Below are 24,811 nucleotides of genomic sequence, written 5' to 3'. Positions count from 1 at the left end.
GTGATGTAGTGTATTACACAAGTCCATTTTAGTCCACTGAGTGTGATCTAAATTGTGTTTGTCGCTTTTGATTTTTGGTATGAGTTTTGGGCACTCAAGTAGTGGGTAATTGTGAAAAAGAGTGAATTTTGAAATAAGTGTCTAATTTTTTATTGAAAAATAATTTGAGTGTGAAATCAAAGCCATTAGTTATGGCTAGGAGATAACTTTATGTAGATATCAAGATCGTCTCAATTGAACATCGAAAGTTCACCTAGTTGTTGTCAAATGACAGCAAAATCTGTTATAACAATCATGTAATGCACCGCGACGCATTGTGCCTGAGTCACGACGCAAGTGTGGCGCACGCCTCATGCCTCTTTTTCTACATTGAGTCACTGTTTTCCAATTTTAAATCAAATGCATTAAATTTTTTTTTTTTGAGATCCCATGCACATTGATTTATAATTGTAAAGATTTTTTTGGGATGTTTAAAGTGTTGAAAATTTAGGATCCCACTTGTATAATTTGACACATTTGATCATTGCATTGATGTTTGAAAATTAGGAAGGATTAGTAAAGGTAACTTTACCAATCTAACCTATAAATTTTACAACAGGTGTTACATTTAGTGTACAAGCATACTCTAAACAAGATTGTATTTAATGGAAGGCTACTTGTAGTGTGCACAGACAAAAAAATATTTTTAAACATATTTCTTAGTCTATTGTATGAAATGTAAAAATAAATTGCATTAAATATAACTGTATTTTTTATAAGAATAGACACAATTACTTGGAACTATTAAATTTTAGGAAAAATACTACTTTTAGTCCCTGTATTTTGCTCAAATTTTGATATAAATTCTTACATTTTGTTTTCAGCTTCTAAATTCCTACATTTTTTTCCATATGCAGTGTTGGTTCTTATATTTTCATAGGGATGTTGATGCAGTGCAAACAATATTAATAATGCTAATATGTCAATTAACACAATTAATTTTGTATTTGCGTGTCAAACTGATATTGACATGAAATTTTTAATGAGAAAACATTAAAAAAAACATATATCAGATGAAATAAAAATGATGACTTGGACTCTTTAAATGATCAGACATCCATGACCTTCCTAATCAATTACAAGAATCAAGATTCACCGATGCTTGTTAGTATAAAAGTCCAAGTTAGCCTTTTCATTTCATCTAATGTGGGTTTTTTTATTTTTGCTTATTAAAAATTTCATGTTAGCATCAATTTAACATGTAAGCATAAAATTAACAATGTTAATTAACATGTCAGCATTATTAATACCGTTTGTGCCATATCAATGTCCCTCTAAAAATGTAGGGGCCACTATTGCATATGAAGAAAATTGTAGGGGCTTGTAACACTGAAAACAAATTGCAAGGAACTATACCAAAATTTGACTAAAGTGCAAGGATCACAAGTAGTGTTTTTCCTAAATTTTATTATCTATTATAATTTTATATGTTTTTATATTTATTATAAGTTTTTTCCTACTGTTTTCTCTTTTCATTAATATTCAATTAGTCATTGATGACCTCATTCTTGAAGTTAGGATGAATATATTTAGCAATAAATTAAAGAGATACACATTTACTACTGCACAAATTACATTTCATGTCACCTTTTAATGTTGGTTATATAAAACACCATTGTTAAAAAAAAAAAAACTGCAATGATTTGATTGTAAATAATTGAGAGTGTTTTAATGTCGGTTAAGTAAAACACTGTTGTTAAGAAAGGTTTCCATGTTGGTTAAGAAAACAACCTACATGGAAAAGTAGAAAAAATAAAAAATAAAAAAATAAACCATAACTTACATTTCACATCGGTTAATGCAATAACCAACGTGAAATGTTGAAAGTAAAAAAAAATTAAATAACATACCTTTTCACATCAGTTTATTGGCTAATCGACATGAAAAAGGGAAAATAAAAAAATAACTTACTTTTTAATGTAAATTCCAGAAATAACTAATATGAACGGAAGAAACCACGTCGGTTTTCTAAGAAACCAATGTGGCTTCGTCTTTATATCAACGCTCAACTTGTAAAATTCGTCTCTTCATTTTTGAATTTTCTCTCCCCCAAAATTGAAAGGTTGCACATTTTGCATTTATAGCATCTGACCGTCAAGTAGCCATTGAGGTTCTTCGTCCATTGATTTTCTCTGCTGCGCTATCCATCAACTTCTCCATTGCACCGTTTGTTTGCATTCTTCCTATTGTGAGATAGGTTTGTCTCACTCTCTCTCCTTTTTCTCTTCCCTCTTCGTTCTTCCTTCGTTATTGTTAAATACTTATCTTCAACAATTTTTTTTTTTGCCTTTTTTCCTTCAACATTTTCAGTTTTTCATTATTTTTTTCATCCTCCCTTTTTCATTGTTGAAGTTTTTGGGTCTTGTGAGTTCCATTTTCTTCCTCCATGGGTTCTAAATTCTATTTTTATTTACTAGATTTTCTTTGATTTTTGAAATATATGTTAGATGGGTAGATATAAATTTGAAGTTTTTAAATTTCTAGTTATAATTGTTGATATTATTAGAAATTTGATATTGTTGTTGAAATTTATATAATTTTTATTTTGTTGTTGAAAAGGTGATATTACTGAATTTATATTAGAATTTTAAAATTGCTCAAGATTTTAGTTGATTTTGGGTTAAACTTGATTATTGTTGAAATTTTGGAACGTCCTACTTTAAGCGAAAATGTTGCCAATTTTTTTTTAAATTTTATAAATTGATAAACAAATATGATTGAACTAATAATATATATATTATAATCATAATTATTAAATTTTTGTGTTTAGAAATTAATATGTTTTTTCTTTTAAATTTTTACATGTTTAGAAAATGCTTAGGATTATATTACTTAAATTTTTAATGCTTGAGAGTTTGATTTGAAATTGCTTAAAATTATATTACTTGAATTTAATTGTTATTAAAATTTTGAGAGGTCTTATTTTAACAAAAAATTCTACCAAATTTTATTTAATATTTATAAAATTTATATTTTTCTAGTTAGACAATAAATTATAGTTGAATGAATTATAGAAGAACATGTAAAAAATATAAGAACGGGGTAAAATATTTTTTTAAATTTATTAAAAGGAGTGTTTCTAATAAAAATGAATTATTTTTTGTCCATGGTGAAATATTTAAATGAGAGTCGACTGAATTTTGATGAAATAAAAAACCGCTTTCTTTGTAATAGAATAAATTTGAGGTATAAAAAAAATAATGAATATGGCATGGTAAAATCAAAAAAATTAAATTCTTCACCCCAAGAGAAAAAATTAGGTAAAAATATTTGGGATGATAATCGTTATGAAAAGTCAACTTTTTACATTAATTATTACAATTAAGTGAAAAGTACATTTTTCATATCGGTTACTAAAATAATTGATATGTAAATGTTTTTAATCGGCATAGAAAGTCAACTTTCTATTTTCTTCTTTTTTATTTTTTCTTAATAACTAACGTAAAAAATTTAAAATAATTATCTGCATTAATGATTCTAGATAGTCTTAGATTGAGTTAGATTAGATATTGATAGTTATGTCAATCTAAGAGGATATGCAACATTTGATGGTTTTGTTCATGACCATAATGATAATTGGATTAAGGGTTTCAAAGAATGAAAAAAAAAAGATTTCTTCTTATTAGATTTTCGTACAAAATTCATGGGTTTTTTTTTTTTTGAAGATCTAAGAATATGTCAGAATCAAGGATGTATTTAAAATTTACGATCAACAACATCTTCAATGATTCTATAGAAGCCCTTGAGCTAATTAGAATGAATTTCTATAATTTATCCTCTCATAGATACTATTAAAGATATTAACAAATTTATCACCAAGTTAAATTTTTTTTTTTAATACAAGGTCACAGAAAATTGTGTGAGTTGAAACGATTAGATCAAGTTTAAACTTATAAGGAATTGATGACACCCTGAGGGTGGATCATCCAAAAAAATAAGGTATCTGTATTATCGCTCATAACATGTCGATCAAGATCAAATTGTTGCAATGGAGCATACTTTCATAGAAACTGACAAATGCATTGCTTCGTGGGCTCAATAAACGCATGCAATAGACCAAACAAAAAATCAAATTCACAACATGTGCACCACCTTTACCTTTTATTTATCTGGGAAAAAAATGGAATAGGGAAATTAAGAGAATAAATTTATAAAGATAGTAATTTTTTTATCATTTCTAAAAGTTTCTCCTCCTGATTTCTTGTTATCTCTATTTTTTTTCACCTGAGTTTATTGATCTTTTAAATGCTGATTAAGCGAATCCTTTTTCTCATATATGTTATTCTGCTGTAGCCTTATGTTAACGGGGGAAAAAATATCAAAATGGCTAAGCGACAAAGTTTAATAAAAGGTGACATTGTATGATCTAGAACCATCAATATTTTCTATAAAGAATCATTAATTTTAAAGTTACGTTGAAGGACCAAAATATAACTGATAGACCATTATGTCCTTGTGCAAGAGATTCTTTGGTTAAATGATTAAATTATGGCCATCTGAATTTTGTTTTCATTTTTCTTTCGCCCTTTTCAGACTTGGGGTGCGTCATTTGGCACTCAACAATTTCGATAACGCGTCTTTCGTAATTAAAGAGCTTCTTATTGAAATGAATATTCTTCATTTCACAGATCGAGTTAATTAAAAATAAATTCTCGTGCATGAAATACTCTCTCTAATTCTAGTTATGAATTACTTAAAACATATTTTATTAGAATAAAAAAAACTTAAACTTCATTAACTTTATTTTAAAATTTAATAAGTTTCTACCTTTATCCCTAATAAATATTCTTAAATTTTATTACTATTATTTTTATTCAAATAATTTAATAAGAATAAAAATGTAAAAAGGAGCATTGAAAATTGATAAGTATTTTATAAATAGGATTAAAATTTTTTTCTTCTCTCTTTACCTTATAAATAAGACCAGAGGAGTATATATGAGGTGCAAGAACTTCAATTAATATCCATTTGGTAGTAAACTATCTAAGAAAGCTAAAATGTAGCGTGGGATAACACAGAATAATTCATTAAGGGTGTTCATAGGAAAGGATAGAACCATGACACCCTTATTCTGTGTCTTATCTCAAATAATTATTGAGGTTGAATTTTTATCTAGTGTTCCGTCTCATTAGGAATTGAGACAGAACCATGACAAAATCAAAACATTCTGATAAAGCATACAACATAGAAAAAAGACTTGTATAATAATATTCATTAAAATTTTAAATCACATAACCTGATAAATTTAAAGCCAAAACAGTACAAGTATATAAATTACAACAACTTAAAGTTAATTATTGAATTACATCAATCACAACTATAGATCTATAACTTATTAAAATCAAATATGTATAAGACATAGCACATTATGATAATAACTATAAGTGATCTTTAAACTATAAGAGCAATAGAAACAGACAAGTCAGGCATAACATCAAGTAGTCACTATTATTTTTTTTTAGTTGAGATATTTAAAATTATTGACTCTTCTAAAAATAAAACCAAAAATATAATGATATAAACGTACATTATTAAAATAGACAAATATAAGAATGAATTATATTAATATACTTAATCTATTGTGAAAAAAGGGAGATTACCTTGTAGTGCTTGCCGTGTATCATTTAAATTATAAATATCAAGACCTTTTACTTTTGGATCGAGATTGCAAATATTAAAATTATAAATATATTTAATATAAGAATAAGTTATATTAGTATAATTAATATATTTATGATAATTTTTTTAAAAATAATATATATATATATATATATATATAATATGGGATGGGATCTCAAGGGCAATCCCATATCTTGTCCCATATGAAATTTCTTTTTCATCTCATTCTACAAAATTTTGTCTCACTTTTTTTAAGCTAGCAAAGATCTGTCCCTTCATAACAAGGACAAAAACGGCCATTCTTAACAGGTATAAGGTTGAACACCCTTAAATTTGATAGGAATAATTTAATATTTTTAAATTTTTATTTTGGTAATTAGTCCTAAAATTATAAAGAAGCTCCCCAATAAATATTATTCTCACTTAGTCCTTCCTCTAATTTCCCTTTACAAATTTTTTTTTGGGGGGGGGGGAATGGTTGGCACCGTCCTTCGAAGAAGTTCACCAGTATAGAAAATGTCAGCAATTTGGCATAATAGTTGATGACTTGCACCCACAAATTAGCTTTCTAAGCATCTAATTACGTAGGGTACGGCTTAGTTTAAATCCTATAATTCACCCACAAATATAACGTTGCGTACAAGGAATGCCATTAATTAGTATTTTTTCACATTAATTCATAAATAATATTTTTTATAAATTTCTATGTAACTATATATATAATAATTTTTATATAAAATCCTAACATTCAGTATTTATAAATTATAAAAAATACAGCTTATCTTATTTTGTGAAAATGCATAACATGAAAAACATTTTTAAGTTTATATTGTATATTGTTATATTAATTTATTAAATGAAAAGTAAAAGAGAAAGAAAGAGGAAAACAGTGATAAAAATGACCCATGAAAGCTGAAGAAATTAAAGCCTCGCGTAAATTACAATGAAGCTCCCCGCTTGGATTTAGTCGTTGAAAAACGTTGAATTTCTGGATAGTTAATTGGTTATGCTTTGTTTGGTGTTTGAACGCCAAGTAAGTGTGCATTGTATTACATTGATATCGAACGATATTATGTTTTGACTAGAAACTTAATAGAAATATTTAATTTTACTTTTTTAAAATTATGATCTGAGAGATGAGATTATGGTTATTATGTAAAATCTTAAAAATAGGTCTCTATTTTACACGGTTTGTAAAGAGACATAGATTTAATATTTTATATTAATATTGATATTGATATTAATTATTCATAATTTCCAGGCGTAAAAATTAATAACTGATAATTTGATCAACTTGCTCAGGAAAAAATGTCCATCCATACGTTCGCGGTGGATGAATAATTAGAATTTCAAGCCAAATAGGGTTGCTACGAAGTTTACATCATGCCATTCAAATCGGACTCTTCTTCGTCTCAATTATTGCCATCGCATTAATATATTATTATTATAATATTAATTTTGCAATATACATTTTACAATCAATCCCTATAAATAGCTTCAAGCTTGAGCTTTCTTGGTACAACCTTCATTCATATGCTTCTACAATCATCTTTCCTCTCTTTCTCTGTCTTCCAAATTAAATTTCGGCTCTCAAACTTTGCCCAGAAAAATTATGAAGGTATGCTCAACGCCAACAGGCCATTCATGAAAATGAAATTAAAGGAAAAAAGTGACCCCCCCCCCCCCCAAACCATGGTTTATTTTATTATTGTGATGATTTGATAGTGTTCTTGATCTTATTTTTTGTCATTTTCACTTAACTAGCACCCACCTATTTGAGACACACTAAAAAAAAAAAAAAGATTACATGAAACATCATTTTTTTAAATTGTTATCTCTCAATGTACGTTTATATTTATTTGTGAATATGGATAAGTTAATTTGTCCTTTTCTGTTCACGTGGATTTGCTATATTCTTGATCCCTTTTTATTTCCATATTATACAATTAATATATATTGTTTCTGTTCAATTAGTAAATTACTACATTGACATGTGATGAAATGTTGTATGAATGGGTGCAGCAAAAGGTTGTGATAAGAGTAGGGTCAATGAACACCCACAAGTTGAGATCCAAAGCCTTGAAGATTACTGTAGGTTTTTCTGGTGAGTTTTTATATGGATTTGATCCAAAGTTTAAGATTTTTTTTTTCGGTGCATTTTTTTATTGGTGATCGGATTTGTGTTTTTGTGTGTGTTACATGGAACTCGGAAAATGAGTTGCATTTGAATAATATATAACCTGCTATAAATTTTATATATTTATTTTGAAAAATATAACAGTAGATCCTTGTATTTTGACTGTGTTATATTTTTAGTTTTTATAGTTTTATTTTGTTGTTCTGGCTCCTTTAGTTTGATCCATCTGCAATGTTAGTCCCATAGTTTTAAAAATTCACATAAAGATCATGAGTTGACATTGATAGAGATAATTTTCTTAGACATGTACTTAACTCTGTTAATTCCTTTGCTGACATGTATTTAATCTCGTGTTATTCTTCCGCATTTATTTAACCCAAATATAAAAGAGTGCTTTTTCCTCTCACATTTTATTTTTGATTAATTATACATGGTCAGTTTATTTTCAAGTTAGCATATTTTTATCATGTTAGTGAAAAGGTTAATAGAGTTATAGTGAAATTAACTCCATCAATTTCAAGTTAACTTATGATCTTTATGCATATTTTTAAAATTTATAAGAATTAACGTTGCAGACTGATTAAGCCAAAGAAACCGAAAATAATAAAAAATAAAATTATATGGATTAAAAATAAAAAGCAATCAAAGTATAGAAACCTATTATTGTATCTCCTATATTTTTTAATTGATAACTAGATGAACATTTCAAATTAAGAAAATGATAATAAAATCCCTTTGACTTATGTAAGTGATAATTTGATTCTTTGAAATATCATAATACCAATGAAATCTCTAAGGACCTCTTTGTCAATAAATTTTTTTAAAAAAACTATTTTACCCTTATTGATAAATGGTGATTTCTTATTCAATTCTTGCAATTCTTTGAAAAAAAATTATAATTTTTTATATAAAAGTTGTGAATAGAGTTTGTTATTTTGAAAACTTATTTTTTAATAATAGAAATTACACTTAACAAATTATGATTTGTTGTTTAATTCTTGCAATTTAGAAAATAAAATTTGCTATTTTTTAAACAAAAGTTGTGGGTAAGGCTTGTTTTTCAATAATGCAAATTACATTTGATGAGTTATAATTTATTGTTTAACTTTTGTAATTTACAAAATAAAAGTTATGATTGAGTCTTGTTATTTTTAGTAAAAGTAAAATGATCTTTTTTCTAAAAAAGTTATTGGCAAAGAGGTCCCTAGAGACTTCATTGATATTATAACATTTTAAGAGACTAAATTGTTATTTATATAATTTAAAAGGATTTTATTGTCATTTTTCCTTTCAAATTTGGATCATTTTTATACCTCCCTTAATATCTCCTTCCATACTCAATCCTATTTGTCCATTTAATTATTTATTTGATTTAATGATGTAAGGTTAATTATGGCATTAAAATAAATGAGTTTTTGCATATATAGCTCATGTTATAGAAACAAACAATCAAATAACCCAATATTTATTATATTTTATATTATGTTTTATTTATTATATTCGCTAATAATATACTTTTGTATATCTATAATAAACCTTTTGTAAATTTTTAATTATAAATTCTTTATATATTAATGATAAAATGTGAACTGACTACATATTAAATTTCCAAAAATTTTATCTATATTTTTGGACACACACAGCTTTTTGGCGATTGGGCCAATTTATCCCTGAAAATAAATAGATTGTTAATTTAATAATTATCATAAAAAAAAACTTTTTGACCTCATTTTAAAAAGCATTTAAGTGATGATAATGGATAATATATTTCTTTTTAATGACATAATTAGCAATCTTAGATTATGAAACCAAATAAATAATTAAATGAATGAATGGGATTGAATATATGGATAAGAGGGAAGTATTGATAAAGGGAATGGATGTAATCCAAGTTCATAAGTTCCATGCATGTATTGCATAGGGTCTAAGAAATGATAAGTTATATCAGTCACAGTTTTTAAATATTAAAAATGTTTTGTTAGCGTTTATATAATTTACAACGTACACTATGATTGAAGTTTGTTAAAGGAAAAGCTAAATAGAAGCTAACCGAAAAAAGCATGCAGGAGTGGAAGGAGCGAGATTCAAAGGGGAAGAGAAGGATGAAATAGAAGTAATAGGAGAAGGATTGGATATAGTTGAGCTCACAAATTTGCTTAGAAAGTGTGTTGGTCATGCTGACCTCCTCAGTGTGGGTCCTGTAAAAGAAGAAAAGAAGAAACATGATTTTAAAAGCTCACAATCAGATTCAGATGATCACAATATAATCTGTTATTATCCACAAAGCATTCCCTATTACCCAATTCATCATTGCAAGAATTCATATCAGTATCATCATGATCCTTACTATTGTTCCATCATGTAAGGCAAGAGAATTGTTAAGACTTGCTTCTCTAGTGGATTCCCTGCTTGACATCCCTTGTAAACATTGACATTCAAAATACCCTCATCACAGGCTTGTTTGTATTAATTATATATGCTCAAATTCAAAGGGAAACACGTACGCAAGAGTACTGAACTTGTGTTTGTTTAAAGTTTGTTCCTCTTTTTTAATTTTTTTTTAACGTTCGCCTTCTCTTTTATTATTTCTTCTTGATTAATTGTATCAAGGTCATGAGTACAAAGAATATTTCTTGTTACCCAGTTTAGTTGGAGGGAAATGGAGAGGTAGGTAGGGGTGAGCAAGACCGAATCGAAGCAAAAAATTGAATTAAATTTTATCTATTTGATTCAGTCTATTCGATTTTTTAATTCGATTTAGTTTTCTTTTAATGAAAATTTTAGTTGATTGGTTCAATTCGGTATGAGAATGCAAGAATTAAATAAACTGAACATACCTAATTATCCATATTTTTTCTTTCATATTTTTGAAAATGTAAATAAATTCTCATCTAGATGAGTAAGAAAGATCTTTCTACTACTTGCAATAATAGTATTTTTTTTGTTTAATGTGATGTTCTAATTTTTTATTTTTATAATTTAGTTTTTAGTACAATAGTATTGAGTCTTATTAATTTTCTTATAAATTATGGTATAAGATTGTTATTTTTTTGTTGGCCCTTCAACATCAAGAGAAAAAAAATTGGATAAAAAAATATATGAACAATTAAATTTTATACAACCAAATCAAAGCCTATAAATTGAATAGATTGATCGAACCAAATCAATAAAATTCAGTTCAGTTTTGATTTGGTTTGGTTATGTATTTAGATTTGATTCAATTTAAATTTTTTATATAATTTGATCAATCAATTTTACAGAAATTAAAAACGAATTGATCAAATGCTCACCCAAGGAAGTTATGATAAGTTTAATATTTTTTAACATAAAAAATTCAAAAGAGAGGGTATAAAATGTTAATAAAGAAAAGATATAAATTAAAAGAGCAAGAAAAATTAATTAAACTCTTTTAATTTCACTTCTCCAATTTTTTTAAAAATTGAATTTATTAGAATCCCCCCTCCCCCTTTATTTTCATCTAAAGTCTAAACAACACGCACAGACTTTTGAGATTTTGTTCGTCCAATGATGCATGATTTCATAAACCTAATGTTGTGTTTGGATATATTAGAATTTGAATTTAAACCAAATATTTTTATTTAAATATATAAAAATTTATGAATTTGGATTATTATAAATTTTACTATTGGTGTCTCTTTACTACTCTTGCTTCTCTCATCAATTAAAAAAAAAAAAAAAGAGGTAAGCTTATCATTACTAATTTTCTGCTTGTGCTTGACATATCAACTCATATCTTTTCTAACTTTAAAATTGTTATACTAGTTAAATAAATATTTTAAATACATGAATTTAAACTATGGGTTTTTAAATTTAAAATTAAAATTTAAATCTGCTAATTTAAAGGCTAATTTCAATCTCTCTATTTTCGATCTTTGGGAATAGCCTTTCTTTCCATGATCAAATTACCAAGACTTGTGAATTTATTCCCCAATATGTTATGTATAATTGTTCACTCATGCGCCTTCTCTTTACTTCGGAAATTAGATTAATTAAATAAACCTAATTTAATAAGGAATGAAGTAAATTTTGTGAAAAACAAAGGATAATCGCAGACGGTATATGTTTGAGTTTGGTTTATTTTAAAGCTCTGATACGATTTCACGTCATAGTTAATCTGACATTTAATATTTTCAAAACGAGGTATGAATATATATATATATATATATATTAGAATAAAGTGTTAATGGGAAAATTTACTTCAATTTTCTAATGAAAAAATTTATTATTAAACTATAAGTTGAAGAACGTCGAAAATATTAAACTCATTTTTAATAAAATATTTTTTTAGAATTTTAAAATAATTCAATATTATTCAATTATTAATAAATATTAATTTTGACGGTTCATTGATTAAAAAAATTACAAAAAAATATTTCAAAAATTACAAAAAATATTCAGAAATTACGGAACAGAATAAAAAAATTATAAATAAGTATCATATAAAAATATTACTGAGTAAATTTTTTAAATTATAAATAAATATTAAGAGATAAACGTTATTTCTTTTACATGTATAAAATAAAATTCAATTTTAATCAAGTATTTTGACTAGCTACCGAGTGACTTTCGGATAACCATTATTGACACTAACACTTATAAGTAATTCAAAAATAATATATTTATTTTAATAAATCTTATTAAAATATCAATACTTTAATAGTTAATAGTTTAAATATTATTATTGATAATTATTCTTCCAAAATTTATAATTTTTCGTTTAGAAATTAAAAACTCAATTGCTACGTTTGAGATTTATATGTGAATATTTTTAACAACTCGACTATTATATTTGTAAAGATTACATTCATTTTTAAAACACAAATACATTAACTGAGTTGTAATTTTGGAGAAATTGTAAATATAAAAAATTAACTTGTAATTTGGGAACAAAATTGATATTAGTTTTTTAAAGGATCTTTTTCTATATATTTCTTATTTTTTAATAATTTTTAAGATAATTTTTAAGATAATTTTTTATAATGTTTGTTAATTTTAAGGAAAGTATCACACCAATTTGAAATGTTAAAGAGTAACATTACACTATAAATAAATGAAAAAATAATAATACAATTTTTTGAATTATATAAATGATAATTTATTTCCTCAAAATACTCTAATTTTACTAAAGTTTTTAAAAACTTTTCTATCGTAATAAATTTATAGAAATGATTAAATTATCCTTATTAAAAATAAAATGATCACAAATTTTATTTAAATAATTATATTTTTTTTATTATATTTACAACAATACAACAGTAAGTCATGAATTCACATGTCAAATTCTTGATATTGCTACAGGTGTTAAGAATAAAAAATAATAATCAAAAATTTTATTTAAATAATTATAATTTTTTAATAATTTTATAATGGATCTTTTATGATATTAGTTTTTTAAAGGATCTTTTTCTATATATTTCTTATTTTTTAATAATTTTTAAGATAATTTTTTATAATGTTTGTTAATTGTAAGGAAAGTATCACACCAATTTGAAATGTTAAAGAGTAACATTACACTATAAATAAATGAAAAAATAATAATATAATTTTTTTGAATTATATAAATGATAATTTATTTCCTCAAAATACTCTAATTTTACTAAAGTTTTTAAAAACTTTTCTATCGTAATAAATTTATAGAAATGATTAAATTATCCTTATTAAAAATAAAATGATCACAAATTTTATTTAAATAATTATAATTTTTTTTATTATATTTACAACAATACAACAGTAAGTCATGAATTCACATGTCAAATTCTTGATATTGCTACAGGTGTTAAGAATAAAAAATAATAATCAAAAATTTTATTTAAATAATTATAATTTTATTCTTATATTTACAACAATACAAACAGCAAATCATATATTTGCATGTCAAATTTTTGATATTACTATAGGTATTGAAAATAATAAGTAATGATAATAAGTTTTATTTAAATAATCAAAATTTTACTTTTTATATTCACAACAATATAATAACAAATCACAATATTTTGCATGTCAAATTCTTGATATTATTGCAAGAGCAATTTGATCATTTACATAAATTATTAATGATAGAAAAGTCCTTAAAGTTTTAGTGAAATTATGACATTTTAAAGGATCAAAGTGTTATTTATATAATTCAGAAAGATTTTACTGTCACTTTATCTAAATAAATTTAGAGTTTTAAATATTCTTAAATTTATAATTGAAGTATAAATTTATCATTTAACCTCTACATAATGAGGCTTTGAATTGAAATATGGTTCAATAATCAACCTCTCGCTTCTGAGGCAATTTCACCACGGTACTACAAAGAAAAAAATATTTATCAATATACTATATTTTTAAAAATATTTTTTTAAATGTTACAAATTTAAAATTTAGTTCCAATGAAATTGAATTTTATTTTTTTTACAAAAAGGTACAGAACTTGATTTCTATCAAACCAAGTTCTGTACTTATATTTTTTTAAAAAAATTGATTTGATGTGTGGCAAGTTATGCCTACCATGATTTTATCTCAACATATGATTGCATTTTATAGCCTGAACCAACCAAAAAAAAAAATTTAAGGTTAGACTTAAAAAAGATATTTTTATTTTGGGTTAGGATTAGTCCAAATAGGCTTAAAAAATTTAAGTATAAAAAATATATTTTCTATTTTTTATAAAATAAAAATATTTAATTTTAAAGTGAAAAATTAATTAAAAATAATTTTAAAAATAAAATTTGGGTATTTGAACCCCACTTTATTTGGGTTTTGGGCAACCAAAATATCTGAATTTTATTTTTAAAATTATTGTGAATTAATTTTTTACTTTAAAATTAATTATTTTTATTTTATAAAAAATATACAATATATTTTTTATGCTTAAACAATGCATAGGACTTTATTATATAGTATTTTAATATAAAATGACCTGAACATTAAAGAATTAATTAATATTTAATTATATTTTATATTTTTAAAAATAAAATTTTTTTATTTGGGCCAAGCCCAAAACTGATCAAGTTATAAATTTAATTTTAAATTTTTTTAAATAAGTTCGGGCTTACCCATTAAGTTTGGGCCGAAATGTCGACTATGGCGACAAGGTAAGAAGAAAAGGGAAATTATGAAGTGCAATCATATGTTAAATTGATATCATAATAGGAATAATTTGCCACACATATCACATCAATTTTTTTTAAAAAATATAAATACAAAACTCCCCCTTTTTTTCCACCATCCATATTTGTTCTTCATTTCAGATCAGTTGCCATATTGGATCATTTATTTAAAAAAAAAAGGCTAAATTATGTAAAAATCGTTTGAACTTTGTCTCATATGAATAAAATCCTTATGCTTTAAAACTAGATGAATAACAAACCTGTAAAATTTCTGAGATTGTTTAAATAACCATTGTTGTTAATAAGTCTGTTTGTTTACTAATAGAACATAATATTTATTAACCTTACATGAGAAAAATCAATGCAAGAAATTTAAATATAATTTTTTTATAAAATCACAAAATTGCTCTAAAGTTCTGTGTCTTTTAAACTTTTTTTCTTTACAAATAAGCCCTTCATATATTGAGTTATGTATACATAAATCCTTCATAATTTTAATTTATATTTTATACTCCTTCCGTTTAAAAATCTAAGATATTTTTAATTAAATTTCTCCCCCAATAAAACAGTTATTACTTTTCAGTTAACCACATCTTTCTATATTTACCCTTGTTAAACACCCTATATTAAATATAAAGTCATTATCAATAGAGACATTTTTAAAAAAATGCAATAATTACATATCAAAATACTAAAAATATTTTATATTTTTAAATATCCAACTTCTTAAAAAATGCCTTATATTTTTGACCGAATGAAGTATGCAATAAACTTGCTATCATTTTACATTTCATTAATGAAATCACAAAAAATTAATAGTAAGGAAGTTATGCATTTAAAAAGAATAGTAATTAAGTTATATACTTAAATATGAAAGTTTAAGGGGTTGATTACAAAATTGTAAATTTCATAGAGTTTATTCCAAAGAGAATAATAAAATTTTATTGACAAAAAGAACAAATTTGACATGCCCAAAGTAGATAAGATGTATAGACACTGATCATTTAAGGATAAATATGTTAAATAGTTTCACTTTTGCAGAAAAAAAAGAAAAAATTAATTTCATCAAGTCCCACACCATAATCTAAATGCAAAATTAATATTGAAAAATTATAACTTTAAGTCCCTGTACTTTACTTATGTCTTGTTATAGATCCCTACACTTTGTTTGGTATTTTAGGTCTTTACACTTTTATTTTCTATGTTCTAGATCTTTTCATGAACAAAGTGTAAGGATTTAGAATATCAAAAAATAAAAGTGTAGGAATTTAAAACACTAAAAAAGTATAGAGACTTATAACAAAAAGCAAGTAAAGTATAAGAATTTAATGTTATATTTTCTCAAATATATATATATACATAAAATCACAAAATTACTTTAAAGAATTATCAATTTACTATATTGAAATTGTCAATTACTATTATATAATTATTAACTTGATTTTCCCATTGCATTGAGGGTAATTTTTCTTCCTTTGATTATCCTCCATGGCTCCGCCTATGCTTCAGGAGGTGGCAGATGATGGTGGGGGGTAGTTCCTCTCTTAGTTGTTGTATTCTGTTTTAGTTTTTTTTTTTAAATTTTTTTTACCTCTAACTTAACCTTCTTTAATTAAAAAAAAAAAAGAGACACAAGCATTCGCCCATGTACACAAGTACATTAACACTATATTTGAACCCATGACTTTTTCTAAAAAAAAGGAGGTGGTGTTGTCGTTAGACAACTGACTGTTGATAATATTCTGTTTTAGTTGAGCTACTGTTAATGAAGTTTCAGTTCCTATTAAAAAAATAGTAATTAACAATTATTTAATACTAATTCACAACTTCAATAAATAATATTATAATATTTTTGTACTTCTGTAGAACTTTTTTATATTTAAATTATCAACGGGTATCTGAGAGACTGAGGCTGTGTTTTTTAAACAAAAAAGTGTTAACGCCTTAATGGGCTAGCTTGGCCCATAAGTTGATAGGCTTTTATAGGGCTTTTCATATTGAGGACGTTTATGGGTTTGGACTTTGAAAGATAGCATCAGGTTCAAGCCTACGGGCTCCTCATTTCAAAGTTCAAACATAACTCTACCCAAGCAACTGGAACAATCGTCGCCGACGGAGCGCGCGAACTCGGTCTGAGCTTCGATCTACTGGCGTCGCAGCAAACCGAATTCGGGCGTGGGTTCGCGCTTCTTTTCTGCTAGCCGGAAGCTCTGATACGCTTAGAAATTCTTTGCACGTCTCTGGTCTGAACTCGTTGGCAGCTCTGTGACTTCTCTCTGACCTATTATTTTTCGCGTCTGCATTACGTATTAGGTGTTTGGTATGTTTTTTTAGACTCAAATTTGACATTGATTTTGTGATTTCGTGATGGATTTTTTATTTTTATTAAACATAGCATTTTGTACCTGAGCTTTAGGATTGTGAATTTGTGATTAAGATTCGGGTTCCTCTGTCTTCAAAATCCCACGCTCTTTGAGCGTTCATTTGTATGTTTTAATATAGTACGACTGCTGTAAGTTATGATTATTGATACTAAGCTGTATTTCAAGCTTACAGAATCTCAAGTTTGTGTGCTTGTCTCTGTCTGATATCCTTCAATATCTCATGGGGAAGCTTTGACTACGGAAACCCCGGTTGGATGAAAAACCTTCCCCCAAAAGCAATTGCATCCCATATTATTTATTTAATGTGAGAATGAGGCATCCTGCGCAATCATGTCAATCTGCAAGCCTGATTTAATTTTTTTCCCAATAAGATTGAAAGTTCATTGGGTACACTTACTCTCTCACTCACTTACTGTGTGACCTTAGTCTACTTTTGGCTAAATATTTTTCATTATTCTCTGTAAGGCACAGATATTGAGGGAAGGGTTTTGTTTGAGCTTGCATAAATTCTATTAACTAAGTTTGTGTGTGCTGATTTCCATGTATTCAGTTGGTTCTGACTGGCTAAAAATTCCGCCTGGGATGGTGATTCCTTCTGCATTACCAGCAAAATGTTCAGGTTTCTTCCAAGTTCCAACTCTTCTGATTTTGCATATGAATTCTTGATTTGCATTCCGGCTAACATTTTTCTTTTATGTTTTATAGTTTTCCTTTGTCAAGATATTCCATTTTTATCAAAGTTTCCAGCACACTGTGCTACCAGAGTTGATTACCACAAAACTCTCCCTTCGACATCTAGAACAGTAATGATGTCTTGCCTCTTTTCCTATTCCCAACTTCCTCATTCACATTGTGGCTCTTTCTATACGTATTTAAGGGGCAATATCATTTATCATTATAATGTTTTGTGTGGGCAGATTCGTGGCACAAAGATAAAATATTCTTCTAGAAGCCATTTTAGCACCAGACTAGTGATGTTTGCTGCAAAAAATGATCAATTGCGATTTGATGATGAGTTCCCTCAGGAGCCTTTTTGGTTGAGTCTTATCGCAGACATCATTTGGTATTGTTTGAATAAGTTTATTGTGAAACTGTAGTATAATTAAAATAATATTTTTATCAACACATCTAATTCAGTTTTCTAACTCTGGTTCTAACAAACATAAATTAGATTCACCCGATAACTGTGCGTTCAATCTCAGGGGAGTGAAATCTTTATTTGCATTTCTGGTTGAGCAGCCGAGCCAGCTGAAGTACATAGAATGGCCGAGCTTTAGTAATACGGTACGTCTTAGAAGTTTATAGTTTGGAAAAATATGTTTAACTTCTCAAAACCAAGACCTACTACTATCTCAATACATTACATCAACTTAAAGTGTAAATAAAAATTCCCTTATCTTGGGAAAAAGTATAAAAAACAATGTAAAGTTAGCCCGTTTTTTTTTTTTAGAAAGAACAGGAAGTGTTTTTTTTTTTTGTGAGTACAGAAAATATATTTAGGTTTTTAATGTCGGGGTTAAAATGTATTTTTCCCCTTTATTGTCGCGCTTGGAATTATAAATCAGAGTCGTCTTGCTACTTTCATGGAGATTCCCATGTCACAGCCACGGATTTCCTTGCTTTCTGTAGAATTGTTGATTGAGGATTTTGAATTGTGGGACTCTGCAGGTAAGGACTGCTACGCTGACTCTTGTCCTTGTTGCACTGCTTATTGTGGCACTCGCATCTGTTGATTCTGCTCTCTGCTACCTGTTGGCCTTAGTTCTTCGAAAAGCCTCATAACTGGTATTACACTACAAATTTGACTTCTTGTTTAATCGTTACTTGCAATTTCAAAGTAATTAAGTATAGTGGTATACCGAAACTTGCTTGTTAGCCTTTAATGTTGAGACTTGAGCATGTGATGCTTGTAGAATTGCACCTACTATACTTAGTTTTAAAGTAATTAAGTATAGTAGTATACCCAAACTTCCTTGTAGAATTTTTTTTTTTTAGTACTTATGGTTCTAAAAAAAATTCAACATCTGTCGCATGATAGGTCTGAAATTGTACTAAACTTAAATCATAGGTGTCCCTTCTTGGTAAAAGGGATGAACCTGTACGAGTATAGACTACAAATTTTTCTTCTCAGTTTTCAACAACCTTGATCTTTTCAAACCAAAGTCACAAAGAAGGATGCGCTAAAAGGTTCTCGTCTTTGAAGCTACCATTAGTATTAGGCGTCGTACCGATACTGGACCCCGTCCATTTATAGCAATGATCACCCCTTCCAAATTATGGTTTTCAAAATTGGACTGGTCCAATTCATAAACTAACAAACCCATCTCAAGTTCAACACCTATGGCCTAACATTTTAAAAAGGGAGAATTTCACTTTCGACACTTGACCAAAATTAAATTTAAAACTCCTAATTTTTTTGAAATTTTACTGCAATTCAAATATTAAATTTATGAGAGAAATGGTAAAATTGTCCATCTTTTAAATTAATGTCAGAACTTTTTTATTGTTCATTTATTTACAGAATGTTGTTAATTGTCCAATTTAACTTGCTTTTATTTTAGGTATTTAAATCATTTTAAAACAATTTATTGATTCTGATACTATATGTTGTTCATTTATTTAAGACTATTGCTCATGGCCCTACTTCACTTGTTATTACCATATTTTTACTTGATTTCATTCATAGGAAATAGTCAAGTGAAGTGGAATAATTAGTAGCATTCAATAAGCAAATGAACAAGTGGAATAAAACAATTAATAAGTGAAGTAGGGAAGTCTTGACATTAATTTAAATGGAGGGTGATTTTGTTATTTTTCTCAAAAATTTAATATCAAATCAATACTTCTGTGCTACAGTGAAATTCCAAAAATTTTGGGTCTTTGAATGTAATTAAATATGGACAAGGGTCCTTTATTAAAATTCTTCGTTTTGAAAAAATCAATCATTCAAGTTTGTGTGCATGTAAAATATGTTTTTAGAAGCGCTTCTTTTAATTTGAATCAGTATTTTAAGACCCAGGCACTTGGATAGCCTCCCAAATATAAAAATGGTTTTGTTTGGCTCATTAAGTCTTTCAAGCCAACTTGTTTGACATGCTTAGAATTAATCTGGAATTCTAAAACAATTGGATAATTTTGATTTTTTTTTTTGGCATTTCTCTTACTTTAGTAATGAGAATTTTTATCCAATTTAAAAAGATTAATGTCAACATCATTTTAGGTTGTTGGTAGTAAAATTTTGAGTGCATGATTTGTTTATTGACATGATATGAATTATATTTTAAAGTTGAAAACTTATTTGCTTTAATGGGACAAAAGGTAAATAAATAAATATGCATATAAAAAAAGTGAGGAAATTAAAACTTAATTTGTTATGGCTAAACAACTTTGAATGGAGAGCGATATTGTGGGTATTTTAATGTTATATGTGCGCATGCTTGCATATACATGTTATTTTTTATTTAATTATTATTTTATTTGTTTGGCCACTAGTTAAACTAGTTAAACCATGAGAACAATGACTTGCTCATATTTTTTATTCGCTGCTCAATCTGGTTTTTAAAACATTAATTTAGATCTAGCAAAAACTTAAAATCCAAATTAGTACTAAATTAGTAGATTTTTATCATTGAATACAAGGAAGTTATGCACAAAATAAAATAAAATAATCATTCAAGAAAACAGTCATTCATTGGTCTACAACTCAAGTTGGTTTGAATGATAAGAGTTTATCTAAGCAAGTAACTGTGATATTGAATCTCAACTTTTAAGTACATAACAATTTAGTTGGAAGGGATTTATGTTTATTTTTCGCTCTCAATATCACAAGAGAAATAATCTCTGCTTATTTCTTGTGCTCGCTAGACAAAAACAAAATAAGTTATATATTCAATCTAAACAATTTAGATAATAAAAAAAAGTTAAGTATAAATTTGCCCTTAATGTTTTAAGGAGGTGCAATTGATATTCTTACATTTTAAAATGTGCAATGTCATCTTGATAGTTTTTTAAAATCAAACAATAGTTGACCCATTAATGCTTGCATGGCATGCCACATATAGTCAAATGGACCCCGCACATTGATGCCACATATGCGTAGAATTTTTAAATGTTGTTACGTACGCTAAAAATTATCACTCTTTCCTCTTCCTTTTTTTCCTTCTTATCACTGAAACCATCATGCAGACGAAGCAAATCAAAAACACAAATCGAGAACCTAGTAAATCAAGAACACAACAAATCAAATCAAGAAAGATAGGTGAAGAATGAAAAAAAAAAAAAAAACTATTGAATTAAGATGCCAACATTAACCTGAACAATCAAATCGGATCATAATCAATAATAAAAAATATTTAAGAAAATCGCAGTGCAAACTCAACAAAAACTATTGAAGTTGAATAGTCAAGCTTCAATCTACGTTGATCAAGAATTAAGAATACATCTTTAGATTATTAAGAATTAAGAAAAATCAATAGAAAAATCCGACAACTATAACCAAAATCTATCATACAGAATACCAAAATGTAACTCCAAAATAAGGGAGTAATTGTGATGAATATTACAAAAATTATGGCTCAATCTAATTGCAAAGAGCAGACAAAACTGGAAAATGAATCGAGGGATGAGACAAAGATGGACCAAAATATGATTGCAAGACATAAAGGATGATGGTGGAAACTCGATGTCGAAGCATAAATGGCAAAGCACGAAGCCACAAATCATGAAAGACAAAGTAAAGGGCGCAAGAATGTGGCGAAATCTCAACAAAAATCAAAGCATGAATATGGCAAAAGCTTCTTTGATCCACTTTGATGTGTTCGATGACTAAAGCTTATTTGATTTGTTCAATGAATCTGGCAAAGAAATAGGTCATGGGTTTGGATTTGTTAGGATGTTGATCTAGGCGAAGGGGTTCGACAGTGCTTGATTTAGGTTGAGGGTTTGCTCTTGGGTGGATGACAATGGAGGTTTGGGTGTCAAAATCGTTTTGAATCCCCGCCCAATGTCTTCTGATTTGTTTGAACTGGATGGAGGGGTGGGTTCAACAACAGTTGAGTTCTCTTATTTGTTCAATCTGGACAAAGGGGTTCACTGGAGGTTGGGTTCTTTGATTTGTTTGATGACGAAGGGATAGAGGGGTTTGATGGAGTAAACGATGCAAGAATCAAACGTGTGCAAGAATCAGAAGGTGAAGAAGAAGACGAGGTAACAGGGACCAAATGCAACGGGAACAAGTTTGGGTTGTTCCGGGCAGCGTTTTTTTATTTTTTTAATTTTTAAAATATGCTAGTTGGCTGCCTACATGGAAATTCAGGGTCAAACCGACGATCAACATGATTAAATTTTGACGAGAGGGCAAAATTGTTTGATTGTGAAAAACATCAGGGTGACGTTGTGCCTTTTAAAAATGTAAGGGTATCAATTGTGCCTCTTTGAAAACATCCGCGGCATATTTGTACATTAGTCCTAAAAAAAACCTCTTTTTGTTGTTTCAAAGGTAACATAGTATCAGTTAAAAAAAAAAAACAGTTTTGGAGGAGAATTACGGTTGTTTATTCCCTATTCTAAGATCCTACTTAATTCGATGTCAGGGTAATCTATTATCTAGTATCTTTTAATGGAAAGTTAATTGGGGTACTTTCTTCTTCTTCTTGTCTTTTGGGTAGGGGGTTGGGGATGTTATAATATAATAGCACTTCTAAGTTCTAATGGCAATGCTTGGTGGAAGAATCTGTGTTGATGAAAGCATGAGCCCATAAAAAAGTCAAGGAATCCATACATCTGTTGAGTAAGTGTACAACTGGGACAGCATGGCTCCCTGTTATTCGGCTAACCAAATTAATTGTTCTGTCCTGCCTTTTCCCAAACTTGGCCCACTAACTTCCAAAAATAATCCGTATGGGTAGGTTTAGGTTTAAATATTAATATTCTAAGCATATTTCTGTTCAAAATATTTAAAAGTAACTTTAAAAAACTTAATCATCTATTTGTACCCAATATTTTACTTTTGAATATTTCTCTCCACTTATTCCATTCTTCAATCACAGGAAGAAATGTATAGGTTTTTTTTTTTTTTTTTTGCTTGCTCCCTCCCTCCTGGTATGTGGTTTGAAGCAAAAAAGAAAAGAAAAAAGAAAAAAAAGGGAAAATGGCATATACATCTTAAGGGAACCAATTAATTTAAAGTAAGTTTTAAAGTGCCAAACTTTTAAAATTTGTAAGTTTGGGTCTCAATTTTATAATTTTATTATGATAAATTTGTAACTTATTTTTTAAATTTTAACTTAGTTGAAGAATAAATAAAATTATTTTTTCTATTAAAATTTAAAACATAAATTGTAAATTTATTATAATGAAGTTGTAAAATTAAGAACTAAACTTGCAAATTTTTAGAATTTGGCATTTTGAGACTTACTTTGAATTAATTGATCTCTTGTGACTTACCTGTCATTCTCCCAAGAAACAAAAATGCTTATGTGAGTGTAAGAGGAAGGCTAGGAGAAAGGGAATAAGAGACAATGGTTGAAACATCTTTGAAGTATTGGTTTTGGCTTCTGTAATTGCCAACACTTGACATTCTAAGATGAACATAACACCTTTAGAGGTTCACAACCTATCATTTTCTTTGTGACATTCTTCAAAATAAAGACACATTTATAAAGCATACTTAAATTCTCATGAGTGCAAAATGGAATTGCCCCTCCAAGGGGTTTTGACATTTTTGGGCCACTATATATGACATTTTTTTTTGTTTGAATGGGTATGTTTAGTGATCAAAACTTGTTTTTAGAAAAACAAACAGACGAACGAAATTGATTTCTTTCTTCCCACTTAAGGGGAAAGGGAGAAGAACAAAGAAAGAACGAGAAGAATAATAAGCCACAAATTGATTGACTCTTTCTCTATCTTTCTTATCTTCTAAGGAATCCTAAACTTTATCATGGAATACAAGTGAGAACGACCATTTTCTTATCATTTTCCAAATTTTATGAACATTTTCCTTTTAGCTAGTCATGATGTGCCTCCCTCTCCTCCCTCTACTCTTCAACTTTGTTGAGTATATGCTTGCTTCCATTTTCAATAATTTTCAAAATCTTATTTGCTGGCCAAAAAATAGTTTCTTTAGCTCACCAAGTGTTTGAGTATTCCAAAAAAAAAAATTGTTGGAGCCGGAGACTTGAAACGATCTCAATGTGTATACCACAAAATTTTTATAATAGAATTTCATTTACTTTTATTTACATACCAAATATATATACTAGAGAAAAATAATTTATTGCATTAAAAATATATTCCCTCCATTAAAAATGTAAGACATTTTTAATTAAATCTCACTTCTCAATAAAATAGTTATCTGTTTTCAAACTAATCTTATATTTTCATATTTATTTCTATTAAATACCTCAAAACAAATGTAAAGTTATTCATCAATAGGGATATTTTTAAAAAAAGATAATTATTGTAGCACGAAAGACTAAAAATGTCTTGCATTTTTAAACATTCAATTCTTTAAAAAA

The 24,811-nt window shown here is 27.3% G+C and overlaps 2 protein-coding genes across 4 annotated transcripts; both read left to right on the top strand.

Annotated features, from left to right (window-relative positions):
- Positions 1–7,179: 7,179 nt before the first annotated feature.
- Positions 7,180–10,329, top strand: LOC129299404 (heavy metal-associated isoprenylated plant protein 16-like). The gene is made up of 3 exons (XM_054937881.1): positions 7,180–7,276; positions 7,681–7,762; positions 9,862–10,329. The coding sequence occupies exons 1-3, from the start codon at positions 7,271–7,273 to the stop codon at positions 10,158–10,160; spliced, it is 387 nt and encodes a 128-aa protein (XP_054793856.1). The 5' UTR covers positions 7,180–7,270; the 3' UTR covers positions 10,161–10,329.
- A 6,646-nt stretch (positions 10,330–16,975) lies between these two features.
- Positions 16,976–19,435, top strand: LOC129301619 (uncharacterized). Of its 3 annotated transcripts, none has more exons than XM_054940176.1 (7): positions 16,976–17,230; positions 17,467–17,598; positions 17,845–17,913; positions 18,000–18,097; positions 18,212–18,357; positions 18,497–18,578; positions 18,963–19,435. In XM_054940176.1, exons 3-7 carry the CDS (start codon positions 17,877–17,879, stop codon positions 19,074–19,076), a joined length of 477 nt encoding a protein of 158 aa, XP_054796151.1. In that variant the 5' UTR covers positions 16,976–17,230; positions 17,467–17,598; positions 17,845–17,876; the 3' UTR covers positions 19,077–19,435. The 3 variants fall into 3 exon arrangements, with proteins under 3 accessions (XP_054796151.1, XP_054796150.1, XP_054796149.1); XM_054940175.1 differs by having other exon boundaries at positions 17,467–17,681; XM_054940174.1 differs by lacking the exon at positions 17,467–17,598.
- Positions 19,436–24,811: the final 5,376 nt, after the last annotated feature.

Source organism: Prosopis cineraria, unplaced genomic scaffold (genome assembly GCF_029017545.1).
Source record: "Prosopis cineraria cultivar Desert tree isolate PC_DT_omini unplaced genomic scaffold, ASM2901754v1 PC2, whole genome shotgun sequence".
NCBI classification, from domain to species: Eukaryota; Viridiplantae; Streptophyta; class Magnoliopsida; order Fabales; family Fabaceae; genus Prosopis; species Prosopis cineraria.
This window is presented reverse-complemented; position numbering and strand designations above follow the sequence as displayed.

Excerpts from the sequence above, each read along its gene's own strand:
- LOC129301619 (XM_054940174.1), top strand. The coding sequence starts at position 17,877 with ATGGTGATTCCTTCTGCATTACCAGCAAAATGTTCAG. Across the intron at positions 18,098-18,211 it reads TCCCTTCGACATCTAGAACA|ATTCGTGGCACAAAGATAAA; the intron begins GTAATGATGTCT and ends TTGTGTGGGCAG. Across the intron at positions 18,579-18,962 it reads GGCCGAGCTTTAGTAATACG|GTAAGGACTGCTACGCTGAC; the intron begins GTACGTCTTAGA and ends GGGACTCTGCAG.
- LOC129299404 (XM_054937881.1), top strand. Across the intron at positions 7,763-9,861 it reads GATTACTGTAGGTTTTTCTG|GAGTGGAAGGAGCGAGATTC; the intron begins GTGAGTTTTTAT and ends AAAAGCATGCAG.